A 13,854-nucleotide genomic window follows, 5' to 3' on the forward strand; every position below is an offset into this window, starting at 1 on the left:
CTACGATTTTTGCTTATTTCAAATTTAGCATACTTTTATCTCTTTATTACCAAAGCAATTAATAATTCCCAACAGAAAATATTAATAAGGTGTTTATATTCTGACTTCGAAATTAACATGACATATTTTAAGTATTTCACTAGTTTAGAAACAAGTAGGATGGATTAGTATGAAATCATAACATCAAATATAAGTGGAACGAAATAAAATCGAGCTACATTTTTACAAGTTGATGGATCACACCACACATTGCAACTCTGTTTCTCAGTTCTATCTGAAAAGGTTTAAACGAAACCACAAAAAATATAAATTAAATAAATTAACAGGAGCATCGATCCCCATCAAAATAAATAGCACCTATATTTTCGTGGTTTTCTCCTCATTTCCCAGCTACAAGATACAAGCGTCAAAAACCATAACGAGACCAAGATTATACAACTTCCTCATTTCTCAATGCCTTGCTGGAGATATTGAATCAAATCGTATCCAGCCGTCGTCCACTTATTGTAGGCATCGGTGCATATGCGAATCATAAAATTGGCTGCTTCGCGCTCGCTCATCTCTGGATGGAACCTCTTTCGAAGATTTCCAATAGGATCTCCTCTGCTGAAGCAAGGCAACCCGCTGTCGAGCATCATGGCCACTGTACTTAGGATCCCATCCATGTAGCGTCGTGCAGCAAGGTAACCCTTTACACACAAGCTGTGCAAGGAAAGATGACAACGTTAGCTAGCATCAAGCATAATTCTTGAAAAGAGAGACAGACCAAGATATTACTAACACATTACCTTACGAACTGGTACCACGTATCACTTTTCATCACCCCTGATGGGTCGAGTAGTTGAGTCATCTCATGACTCAGTTTGAAGTGAGCACTTTCAAACCTCATGTTTCCACCAGGAGAAGTTTCCAAGATAAAACCAAAATCAATATGAACGAGCCTACCTACACTGCATTCGCAAAGAATCGCAACAGGCTTAGTATAATGTAAAAGGTATATATTAAAACTAACTGCACAACTGAACCAACATAGATTTTCATGCTATATAAGTTGACTGTCAATGGATTTTAATCATCAATCACATTTTTTTCACTCTGAATCATCAGAGACTGTAAATCTCTAATGCATCCTGATAACATGGTGTGTCTAATCCTTCAACAAAAAAATAATTCCCATCTCCTTAGGATAGATCAAAATATTTGTAGAATGTAAGAAAATAAAGCACAAGATGATTCATGCCAAAAAATAATGGCAATCTAAATACTGAACTTTGGAGACTAAAAGGATGGAATTGTGAACCACAGAATCCATCTATGGATTTAAAATGACCAAGTAAAGCTTTGGGTTATTGTATTTTAAGCATTGATGCGCATATGCACTTACCTGTCAAACAAAAGATTCCCATTATGCCTATCTTTTGGTTGAAGCAAGAGGCTAGCAACTGCATATCCAGCACTGCTAATGAGAAAATTCTCCCTAGCAGTTTCAAAGCTGGGTGATCCAACTGGCCCAAAGTCCTGTTGAAATATCTCATATAGACCACCATCAGTGGTCTCGCCCATCTGACTCCTACTTCGAGAATTAGGCACAACCTGTCAAGCATATAAGTAGGAAATTTAGGGCAAACAATGATAGGAAGCGGATATGAGAACATGTCAAGCTATTTAAGGGAATTGCTTCAGAGCTCGGCATCCATAGCTTATTCAAGAAGATGCAGTGCAGATACAGCATAGAGTACCAGCTTCTTCAAAACAATAAGTAATGTAAGTTAAATTTCCTTCTCGACAACACACAAGCCTTTACATTTTTTCAACCAGATAGGACACCAACAATACATGTCAAGCATCTTTATTAGAATGGCATTTGGTTAATTTTTTAAAATAGATTGCCTCATGACACTTTTCAAAATGAGCAATAACTTAAGTAATAATGCTGATTGGTACAATGGAGTAATCCTGAATACATCCTGAGAGTTTCTACTTAATATTAGTGTGCCTCATACTTTGTCTTTGTGAACAGCCATGTGCAAGTGAACCAGTTATTTAATATTCTCTTTATGGCCTCACAATCATGTTTGATCCATTAGAATGAGAGTCCCATTTTTCTAAGAGTCCAATAGACAATCGTGCTTGTGTCGCTAATCATCATTCTGAGTTTCACGCCTAGAACAGTTTAGTTTTGGTGCTTGCACAAATAAAATGTGTTCTGCCATATGAAATAAAACAGTATAGTCGACAAATCTCTTATTTTGTTAACTAATTCACCAAGTGGCGAGGTGCACATTAATATATTATTCATAATATTCAAGAAAAGCAAATTAGAAAGAAAGATAAAAGGCAATAGATGCATGATGAGCATTAGATTGTGAAGAAATCATCTGGTAAAAATTCAGGGACATGCCAAAAAATTGTTCATAGAAGTATAATGTAATAGATGACGTTGACACACCTCAATAATTCCTCTCTCTGGGCCAGTTGGGAGTACTCCATAAGGAAACACATAGAGACTAAGATCAACAGCTTCAAAGATGTCCTTCAAAAGTGAAATAACTTGCAAAGCAAGTACATCTTGTCGGCAGTCATCTCCAACCTACAAGCAAACCAGTTGCATCAGGATACGAACCATGTATTTTCAGATATGCTTATCTACTTCTCTTTGCTACAACTAGGAAACAAATTAACACAGATACTTTCTTAATTGCATGCAGTACTAAGCCATGCTGCAAACCACATAAAGAAGATTAACGCATGCATAATCTTAGAAGGAGAGAACAAATCAGACAGCAGACACACACAAAAGAAGTTGCATCCTTATTTCAAATCACTTACTGCCTAGAATGCCTCTTAAACAGTTTTCTAGTGAGGTCTTGGTTCATTACGTGCTAGGTTGCAAGATAACCAGCATTTCCACATAGCAGATAGTAAAGCACATAGTCCAATTAGGAAGGATATAAAATCAGAGTATGAGATCATTAAGAAGTGCACCAAAAGATATGGGTATAGCTGAGCCAGGATGTATGGCTAAAAAGCTGCCTACATGGTCCCACATTAGTAAATCACAAAATAAAGATTTAGGTTCAAGGGCCCCACATGTATATATATTTAAAGTCTGCACAAACTTTGCAACAGATAGCCTCAGGTCAAATACACAACTGCCTTTACTTCATAACTTTGATGTGTCTTCTTTACTTAGCTATTGTTCTGTCATAAGATCTTCCTGTTGTTGCTAATACATCAACCACTTTTTGATCTTATCTTCATCAACCACTATTGTTCTGTCCTTATAAACTATAAACAGGTATTGTGTGCCTAGACAAACTCCAGTAGCCATTAGTTTTGATCCAAACTTGAATTGAACTATGATAGCATTCAAATACATACAAGCTCACTGGTCCAACGGATCAGCAGTTCATGGAGTTAATACCTTGAGATGAACTATGCTAAGCACCCAATCCATTCAGAATGTCACATACCTTGAAAATACAAGCTTGAGGCTTTATATCATTATGATCCCCATCCCGGTCCACGACATTGAATGTTATCATTATAGGGACTTTTGCTGCTGATTGTAAAGGTATTCCACTATCAACCTGTATACCCCTTACAAGTTTGCCGGGAGCTGTAGGTAGGTAGAGGTCATCTCCATCAACTTGGATTTTCTCCAATTCTCTATCAATATTAAAATAAATATCTTGCCATTAACATTAAATAGGAGAAACAACAAGCAAAATTTGAAGTGTAATTCCTACTTTCTTATGCCAGCTCGCCTATCCTCTTTTGGAATTGGAAAGAGGACACCGGATATAGATGTAACCTTGTCAAAGAAATCAAATTCTCTTTGAAAAATAGCACGCGCTTTGGGACTGAAACCATCAATTATTTTTTCTCTTACTACTGGAAGCAAAGCTTGAAAGGCGACAGTCTGGAGAAAAAGAGAGGAAACAATTAATTATGTGCCCTACTCCCATATAAATAGGTGAGATCCTGTCCCAATTCGGAAACATAATCCTATCCCAATTAGGAAACATAATCTATACAGATTCAAGGCATACTAACAAGTATAAAAAAGACCACAGCTTCAGAACTAAACTAAGATAGAAATTGTGAAACAGAAACTGATTACTAAAGTATTTCCAAGGGAAACTATCATACTTGAGGACTGTTATAGAATGGATATATTGCAAGCCATCTATGATCAATCAACAAACAAAATCAATCTTCATATATGTGACTATATATGACAATCATATAAAGAAGTGCTTGGAATTCTGCAGAGGATCAATATAACATGCAGAAACATCTATGCTCTATGACTATTAACATAATTATCATGGATTTAGAAAAATACACACCAACGATTATAATGACGAATGTGTAATAAAAAAATGTATTTTGTTCTTTTCTGCATCAGAAGAAGTATACCGTGGGAGATGGCAAAGGTGCATCTTTTGCCCCTGCTCCTGCCCCGGCCCCTGCCTCAGGAACACAGGCTTCTTCACCCTGTAAGGAAAATCCTGTCATAAATAACTCGAACAATAGATAAATTGCATAATATGCTGTATACCATCAGTAATATTTTCACCTGTAAGTGCCATATCAGAATATGGGCAAAGATATCACTTCGTTGAGCAGCTCTAAGAAGGTAACCCTCGACCAACTTCTGCATAATTGCTAACATGTAAAGTACATTTCTGATATAATATTCAAGGTAAAGTGAGAACGCTAAAAAATTTTCTTATTTGAGTGATGATTTCAAGTAAGATCATTTTCTTAAACATGCAAATACTAGTAGTTTCTATTATACTCCCTCCGTCCCACTCAAGATGTCCACTTTCTATATTTGGAAATAAATCTCTCTCTCTCCTCTCTCATTAAAATATTCAATCACCTTTTCCACTCTACTTTGTCACAAAAAATTACTCCACCTAAAACTTTGTGCCACTCAAGAATGTGGACATCTTGAGTGGGACGGAGGGAGTACATATCAAGGGCGACTCAAAAGACATGGACACATGGCACCAAACTAATAATACCACCTAGCTTGCAGTTTTAATATGTAGACTTCTTTACTTCACAATATCACTCTGCTATATGCCACCAAAATGCAATCACAAGAAAGCAAGCCATCATACCCCTTCATCATGTCTTAGTGCCTGCACCAACTGAGGCATAAAGAATGTCACTCTATCAGGAGGATAAGATTCCAACACCCTGAGAACATAAGCCATGACTCGAGGGTGGCCTTTATATGCTGGGGTAAGGAACTCTAAAGCTTGCGTAATTGAACAAGCTGCCCAGTGTGGTAATTGTTGCAGAAGTGTTGAATTGTCGTCTACCGCTTTGGGGGTTATGAAATAAGGCAAAGCTTCTGGAATACTGCGAATCTCCGCTATATGTGACTAAGAAGAAGAAAAACAATGCACAGGTTAAAACCATGTCAAAACAAATTAATAAAGATGGAAAATACAACCAATATGCGATGTGTTTTGACATGAAAAGTCTCATCTACATCTTTCAGCTTATACATTATAGTCTTACTCGAGATGGGAACTCTGAAACTGTATTAAGAACATACTAATAGGCTCAGAAAGGAGTTGCTTGTTGTAAGGCTTTCTTGCTTTAATTATAGACTCTTATTGAATTTTTGTGTGTGTGAATTGACTCACTCCTGAACTAATATGTTATGCTAGCATGTAAAGTTATTTAGTCTCAGGAAAGTTCATAAGTGTACATGGACTAGCTGCGTGATTTCAGTCTTCAGAGAAGAATTTGCTGGAAATCGTGCACCTAATGACATAGCAATCCGAGGATCGACGGTAAAAGCAATCCTTGCACACTCAGCCCATTTGTCGGAGCTAATTTTAAGCCGGGAAGAGCTTTCCCTGTACACGAGTTTAGTATTGGAGATATCATATATATCACCACAACTAACTAAACTAAAAGAAAATTCAATGAAATAGTTTGAGAAGGTCAACGATCATTACTTTGATCCAACAGGATGAGCCCAAACCTCAAGTCTGTCTGCTTCGTGTTGGCATAACATAAGAAGTAACTGTCTCCGCTTCTCTCGCCCAACAGCATAGTTATCCATCTGACCCCAGATAGGATGATAGTGATCCTTCTGCAGAACATAAGAATTTTCCCCAGCTTCGTAAAACCCGTGCATAAAGAATATCAAATGTTTTATGGTGTAGGTGCGTGCACTTCAGGATTTTTATAATTACTTACAGAGTCATTTGTGGAGCTGCCATTTTCAACTCCCCGAGCTTTCGTTTCATGGTGTGTTGGGTCAACCCGCTCAGAAAGATGATGGACAAACACTAAAACGGATTGAGCTTCACTCTGGGCAAAATATTTGTTTCTCGAATCATACCACTCTGGCTGGTGAGCAAACCACCCTAAGGCAGCTCTTTTGAAACAGAAAAAAATGATAAAAAAGGAATAGAATCAGAGGTCTACACTGAGTCAAAGTAATCAAACAATTGAAAAAAATGTTCAAGTCAGCTCAGTGTAAAGATACACTCAGTTAAGATGTCAAAAATAGATTTATGAACATGACAAAATGCTATACCTATATATTCTATCTTCCAGCAACTGAAGCCCTGATCTGAAGTTCTGAAGGTTTCCCTGTGTATGACACGAACAAAATTTCACGCCGAAAAGCATAAGAGTGAAGAAAGTTCCTACGGCAACTGGATGTCGAGTAAAATTCCAGGGGAGTTTTGTTGTCCCTTGTAACATCCGGCCAAGTAGCAAAAGCTGTTCAACACTGTCATGCCGAACTACCTGAAAAGACAATATTTCAAAGCAACAAGTTAGCGTGCATTCATAAGTGCGTTACAGCTTAAGGATCCCACGACAAAAATATTTTTGTCATGCAACATTTCTAACTTGTCATCTTTGGCAGCTTATTTAGTATAGAATTAAAGCGTAACATTTGGGATCAGAATTAAAATTTGATACAGATGACAGAGGCTTTGAATAAGACCTATGAGAGTAGATAGCAGAATCTTACTTCAAACCGATCAATAAAAAATCCAAGCCACAGTCTATGCGCCATTATTTGTTCAACCGGGTCCTTCTCTGGCCTCAACTGGGGCTCACCAGCTACAAGTTGGGGCCTCAATTTCGCAGAAGGTCCAGAACACCTTACATCCGAAGCAAATAGGCCTCGCTTAGTGTCTATTGTCCATAGCCATGCATCTACCAGCTCAGCAAGAACTACAGAACCCAACTGAGGAGCAGCAGAAACCAGCCATGTCCAGATGAACACGCCAGTCTCCACAGCGTCAAGTGTGGTTATGTAAGCTGGACACCAGCAAAGAAGGCGCAGAAGTTGAGAAAAACTCTCAGGATTTGATTTTGAATCTGAATCCTGATAAAATATGTTAAATCATGTTTTAAAAAGACAGAAAATTGAAGTCGTAACTAATATAAGGAGAAGTTTAGAAAAAGTTATTACCAGATTGGAAAGAAGCAAAGCAGTGGCTTGAGAACAAGTTTCACGGAAAGATGATTTATCTACTTCTTCCCCTTTCTCTGCAACAGTTACAAACTTCTGAAGCAGCTTTACGAATTTGGAAAGCAATACCTCATTGAAGGATTCTTTTTTGGTATGTGGTGGCTGTGCCGACCCATCTGGATTATCTTGATTTAGACTACCAGTAGATTGATCAAGACCACCAATGCTCTCATATAATCTTCTCATTCCAGCAATTTCTCCTGCATGGTTACACTTAGCTGTCGCACTGACCATACCAGTACCAAGAACCTCCAAATTGAATCCATCCATCAACTTCAGGTTTCCACCCGACGCGGCGGCGGCGGCGGCCATAACTGCTGGAATATTTGCAGTTTTTGGACCGTTCCAACAATCATTTTTACCAGTGCCTATCCGTATCTCAGACAATAGAGAAACAACATCAGCTGCTGGCTGTGTTCTCTGCCAAGTATTAGCCTTGCAAAGGTTTTCCTGAATATAGAAAGGGTACAAGAAGAGCTGAGATTCCATTTAGAAAGATTGAGGGAAAAAAATAAGAAAATGCAATGATATAGATGCCTTCCAGTAAAGAAAGTTACAAACCTGAAGAAGACCCTGACTAGTGCACGGAGCATGTGAAAGCGACACAACAATCCACTCACGGACAACCTTTTGGTACAAAGTGCGGACACTGGTAACGTAGGCAGGATCACTCACAACAGCAGAAGGTGGATCATTATGCATTGAAAGCAGAAGAGCATCCAAACAAGATGAATTCCACAATATCTGCAAGACATGTAAACCATACGCAGGTATTCTTAGAATGTGAGCTAGAAAATGAAGTGTGAGATGATGACACAACCATATGGCATTTTACCTGAGGTAATCTCTCTCTGAGTTGAGTTAACAAAGTATTAGATATATCTCGTACATGCTCATCCCTTTGGGACAAGTTTTTTATTAGAAAACAGGCATGAACCGAGAGAGTAGACTCCCTAATCTCAGCTTCAGGCCCTGTCTCAGATGCTCTATCCTCCTACAGAAGGTTGATATAGACCATGACATTTAGGGAAGGAATCTCGATAATAGAATAAAGAAAAGCATATTGAGAAAGAAACAAACAGAATAACAAATAACTTACAAGCTTAGAGCACATTATATAAATTAAATTGCAAAACTATTCTTATAAAGGTCACCAGAATTAAGTACAAGTTATGCCAGAAGTTATGGAAAAAAAACGAAATATCCCAATAAGACCACAAAATTGTCAATATAATGTCCAAAAGAATAAGCCAAACTTGTGCAGATCCACAAACAAGACAAAACAGAAGAGAGGATGAGAAGGAGAATACCAGCCAAGTTATTGCTGTTTCAAATGCTCGATGAACAATAGCAGTCAAACACTGAGATACAGCAGGCATAAGATTAGGACTTCTTAGGTATTCAAAGGCGCAGCTGAAGGCACTCCGAGAGCCAGTTGCATTTGGGTTTCCATTCAGAATACCTCCATTGCTGCTAAATCGTATTATCTCTAGATATGCTACTGCTAAAAGATAGGTTGCTTTCACACCTGCAGAAGTCAAATATGGTATCCAAATTTTTAGGATTGGAGCCAATCACTTAATTAATAGAACGTTGACTGATTTCAATACATCCAAATATAGGAGTCTGATTTGCCTAAATAAAATATGCTATTCAAAGACCTGAGATTGTACTCATTGCAGAAACCTCCACCCGCCCTCCCAAAGCAGCAGCAAGAGCACTTCTTTGAGTTACAGCAGCTTTCTCATTCCCACTTCCTCGACGACTACCTGGGTTGTGCAGAGCATTGAGTTCCAACTCATCTTCAAGCCATTTCACAGAGCTCACAACCTGAACACACAATTTTTGCCATCAGAAAAATTAGTTTTAACAAAGTACTTGGTACACGTAACTAAAACATCAATAATGGCCCCAAGTAACGCATATAAAATCAAACAACAAGAATATCCAAACAATACCATAAACTTGACGTAACAGACATTCAAGGAATGATTTGACCTGTTAAAGGGACCTTATACAGTTATACTCCACCTTATCAACTTTGATTTCATTTTAGAAACTAATTAAAAAAAGAGTTTTTAATCATCATTGTACATCTCCATAGTGAAGTGAACAAAGAAGTTGTTCAACAAAAGGTCAAAGGACTCTAATATTGATTCTTGAAGTTCAAGAGTATCACTCTACAGTACATGCTAAGCATAAACTTAAGATAAATGAACAAAAATACCCTCTGAAATAAGAGTATGCCCAATGTCTTAGTTGCTTTACCTGAACATGCAGTGCATGCTATCATTCTCTTTTTTTCCTATTTTTCACAGTGAATTCTAAATTCCTGATAGCATGAAAAGGAAATACATCAAGCATTCTTAGTTTCTTACTACCATCTTTCTTTCCAATTCAGATCCTTGAGCCGAGAAAAAGGACTGGACATATATGGCATCATTTGTAATATTCAAGCAATTAATCTACAGAGAAAAGAGAGATCCGGACACAAAACAATTCATGGTTTAACAATTAAACGGCATTTTAATCATACTGTTTAGGATTCAAAAGTTCAAAGCCAGGTAAACTCCAATTTTATTTGTTGATAGGGACAAATGGACTTTATTAAGTGGAGTATATATTTTACTATATCTGCAAGATGTAGGAAATAAAAGTGAATGCAAAATAAAGTTAAAATCACCATGGTTCCACCAGAACAAGCTTGCACGACTATATTTGAGTATGTAGGAAAATCCAATTATTTCTTTTTTATTTTCAAATCAATAAAGTTTCCCCCATAAAAAAAGGTGGCCAAGAGCGAAGATAACTAAGTGCTTATTTAATAACTACTAGGTTAACTTACGAGAGGTGGGGTCCCTTGAGAAATACGCTGAACAGCAGCAGACCATAATGAATTCCACATGTATGGTCCACCCACAGCTTGGAGAGCAGTGGTACCCACACTGCCTGCACTATTAAGTGAAGTTGAAACTGACTTTGACGTAGCTGCAGTTTTCTGTATCGGAGGTGCTAAGCCAAAGAGCGCAATATAGAACCACAAGTTACGAAATAGCTTTAAGAGTGAAGGTTCTATATCTACACAAGGATCAAAATCAGAACATATTTCAGCCACAGCAGGAAGAAGAGGACCAAGAAAATCTGCTCCACTCCTGAAATATTGATTTAACTAGTTAGTAAGTCACTCACGAATTAGTATCCAAAAACTGAATTTTTACAAACAACAATTGCTAAACTTTACCTTCCACTTTTGGACTCTGCCGCCAGGCCGACATCTGAGCAAAGTGATAGTAAACGGTGACGGTAATCAGACCGCAACTTATTACATGTAATACCACTTGCAATCAACAAAAATCCTGCAGGTAACGTCTAGAGGTGATTGAATCAGTGAGCAACTATTTGCTACAGCAGAATTCTACCCCTCATGGAGTATCCTACCAATATTCAGATGCAATGTCGAAACATACCTCAATGCGTTCCGTTGTCGCCTCAGGTGCCTGGGTTTTACTTTCAGCAGAGCCAACTTCTGAGAGTTTGCCCATGTAGCTTCGAGACATTAAAACCACTGCTTCACGGTAAGACTTCTCAAAACCTAAACTCGCCATGCGAGAAACAGCATCAAGAAGCTGCAGTAACTCAACAAAAGCAGGTTGAGAAAATAATGCAAGATAAAATTTATAAGAAAAGGCAAATAAGCTCAAGAGAAAGTATAAGGATTTTATGTTAAAGAGATTGGAACTTACGCGAAGCCTCAATAATCCAGGAGTCGAAGCATCACCTTCTTCTAAGCTTTCAATAAAAAGGGGTAGTATCATATCTACAACTTCATGCTTCCTAACGGAAACGTTGAGCTCAGCCAACAAATGTATGATGTTCAGCTGTATAGGTGGGGTTGCTGGCTTCTCTTTTCCATCCTGATAAAGCACATAAGAATGTCAAGCCAAAAACAGAAGAATGTGTGGGTGTCTTGGTCAAATTGGCCTCACTGAAATTTAGTTTGTCCACTGTTTTAATCAATAATTCAATAAAATGTTTTGCATCTTATTGTTAACATAAAAGAAACAGTTGCCAGCCTGGAATAGTGTTAACAGATACTAACCTCTTCGTCGTAATCGTTTCGTTCACGAATACTAGTTGCCAGTCCCATGATAAAGGTATCCAAGGGAGCCCGATCCCTGGACCAACCGAATTCAATTAACTCACAACATGTTTTCAAGACACTATTGAACATAGATCCTTGACTGCTAGCTGAAGTATCGGCCTGTTCACAGAAGATCACAAGGAAGAAAAAAAAAAGATTGTTTTATGATATTAACAATCATATGGAGCAAATCCAGCCAAAGACTGAGTATACCTGAGCGCAAGTAGCCAGCACAAGGGGTTTAAAACGAATTAGCAGAACCCGGAGGAGCTGACCTCCACGAATAACAGCAGCTTGAGAGATGCCAGAAATCAAACAGTCAAAAAGATCTTCACAAGCTCTCAATTTACGCCACACGGAGAACAAGCATGCCTCTGCCGCCTCAATTAACAATCCAAGAGCTCCATGCAACAATTTTTTTGAAGACTTTCCTTCTGTGTCAAGAGATGCGAGAGTCTTAATTTGCAGCAACGCAGCCGCTTGATACACTGACAGCTTTCTGTTTATCCTGACTTTCAGCAACTGCCCCTGCTCCGACCAATCGCGCTTCCGTATCTGTCAATGCCACAAACAATTTCAACGGTAATTGTTTATGCGTTAATTTCAATATATATTTAGCAGTACCAAATTTAATGGCAACCACCTTGACACGGAATTGTGCAAGTTTACTAGAGTTAGTCATTACCTTCAAGAAATCAGCCATTGAGCTAAGTTGACTCTTTGCTATTCCTCGCACTTGCTCTGTGAGGCGGGGATCAATAGCCACCTTGCTGCATACATGTCCAATCAACTTGAAAACAATTTCTTGTTTTTCAAGACCCTCCACCGGCTCCTCCTCAAAGAATTTTAAGTTCTTCTTATAAGCTGCAGGAGCAGATAAGTCCCCATTCGCCACAATACCAGAGCTGCTTGATGAATCTGCAGAAACATTAGGGGACTGATTATAGTTCCCACTCAACGGAGAGCCCTGCGCCGAACCTACATCAGGGGTCAAAATTCCTTCCTTTGGAGAAGTAGGAATCCCAACATCAAAGCGATCAAGAAGAACGCGTATCAATTTATTGGCATCGGCGGGAAGAATCGGAGGGAAATTCGAACACAGAGCATTCAAGAACACCCTAGATATGCTTGAATCAGCATTTGCTATCGTCTGAAGTACAATTTCCCCCGTGAATCCCGCAACATCACTAGAAAAATTAGGAGATAGTTCGGCCGCATTCGAAATGTAACTCATGAAATCGGTGAAAAACGAAGAAACATCCGCGGGATAAAACGCCTGCGGCCAGAATTTGGGATTAAAGGTCAAAGGAATTGAGCGGTAAAACGCGAGAATCAGCGACTTGGGGGTTTCGTGTTCCGAATTCGGGCATTTCGAAAGGAATCGCGCGACCGCGAGTATCGCATGGAGTTGAGACCTGGAAACAGTCGGCGATCCCGTCACCAGCGACTCCGCCGGCGGGCAGCGGCTGCAAATCCACGCTATCTTATTACCAAATTGCGCAGGATTCTGCGCGATTAAATCGCAGAGCTCCACCAACGACTCCATTGCTCGAAATCTAACTCCGATTCGTGTAGATTCTCAAAATTCCAATTCAATTCTCATTGATCAAAAGCAGCAGGTGCCGCCGAGAATTACAACAACTGAATGCGGTGAGTTTCGGAACGGAATCCAGCAAAATTAGGGTTTATGAACAGCGGCGGAGATGGGGAACAGATGCCGGGGATGAAACGGCGCCGTATGGAGACTTTCGCTCTTCGTCTTCGCCCCGAGTTGTGCAGCGTTGAGGGCACACATTACCGCGCCTCCGTTTTTTCAGATCTTTTTGTGTTTGTCTGTGCCTGCCTTTTTCTTTTTTTGTTTTATAATTTTTTTTTATTTTGTGTATCAAATTCTATTTTTTCCCTTTTTTGTATAACTCCAAAAAACTAGGAAAAAGGGATGGTACGGCTTGTTCTCGTAATTTTGTATATTCTCTTAAAATTACTACTAGTAATTTAAATCAACTAAGTTGATGAACTAAATTATACTATACCTCTAATGAGATGGATGAACTAAATTATACTATACCTCTAATGAGATGGAGCTCAATCTCCCCTAAATATTCTAATTACTTATTTTCTCTACCTCTTTCTTACTTTTTTATTTTACATTAAAATTTGGGTCGAATCTAAAATGCATATTCATAGAGAC

At 38.6% G+C, this 13,854-nt stretch overlaps 1 protein-coding gene across 1 annotated transcript; it reads right to left on the bottom strand.

Annotated features, from left to right (window-relative positions):
• Positions 1–164: 164 nt before the first annotated feature.
• On the bottom strand, positions 165–13,491 carry LOC121750266 (phosphatidylinositol 4-kinase alpha 1-like). Its single transcript, XM_042144776.1, has 26 exons — positions 12,349–13,491; positions 11,877–12,218; positions 11,622–11,783; positions 11,266–11,436; positions 10,990–11,148; positions 10,764–10,891; positions 10,368–10,674; positions 9,184–9,352; positions 8,833–9,050; positions 8,358–8,516; positions 8,084–8,266; positions 7,463–7,972; positions 7,016–7,375; positions 6,572–6,786; positions 6,229–6,409; positions 5,985–6,121; positions 5,732–5,882; positions 5,133–5,399; positions 4,583–4,660; positions 4,423–4,500; positions 3,750–3,922; positions 3,474–3,669; positions 2,450–2,590; positions 1,385–1,593; positions 789–950; positions 165–702 (listed from the first exon to the last, which is right to left on the bottom strand). The coding sequence occupies exons 1-26, from the start codon at positions 13,207–13,209 to the stop codon at positions 444–446; spliced, it is 5,976 nt and encodes a 1,991-aa protein (XP_042000710.1). The 5' UTR covers positions 13,210–13,491; the 3' UTR covers positions 165–443.
• Between the last annotated feature and the right edge of the window lie 363 nt (positions 13,492–13,854).

The sequence above is a fragment of the Salvia splendens genome, chromosome 10 (genome assembly GCF_004379255.2).
Source record: "Salvia splendens isolate huo1 chromosome 10, SspV2, whole genome shotgun sequence".
NCBI lineage: Eukaryota > Viridiplantae > Streptophyta > Magnoliopsida > Lamiales > Lamiaceae > Salvia > Salvia splendens.

Excerpts from the sequence above, each read along its gene's own strand:
- LOC121750266 (XM_042144776.1), bottom strand. The coding sequence starts at position 13,209 with ATGGAGTCGTTGGTGGAGCTCTGCGATTTAATCGCGCAGAATCCTGCG. Across the intron at positions 3,923-4,422 it reads CACCTTTGCCATCTCCCACG|ACTGTCGCCTTTCAAGCTTT; the intron begins GTATACTTCTTC and ends CTTTTTCTCCAG. Across the intron at positions 3,670-3,749 it reads AGGCGAGCTGGCATAAGAAA|AGAATTGGAGAAAATCCAAG; the intron begins GTAGGAATTACA and ends TAATATTGATAG.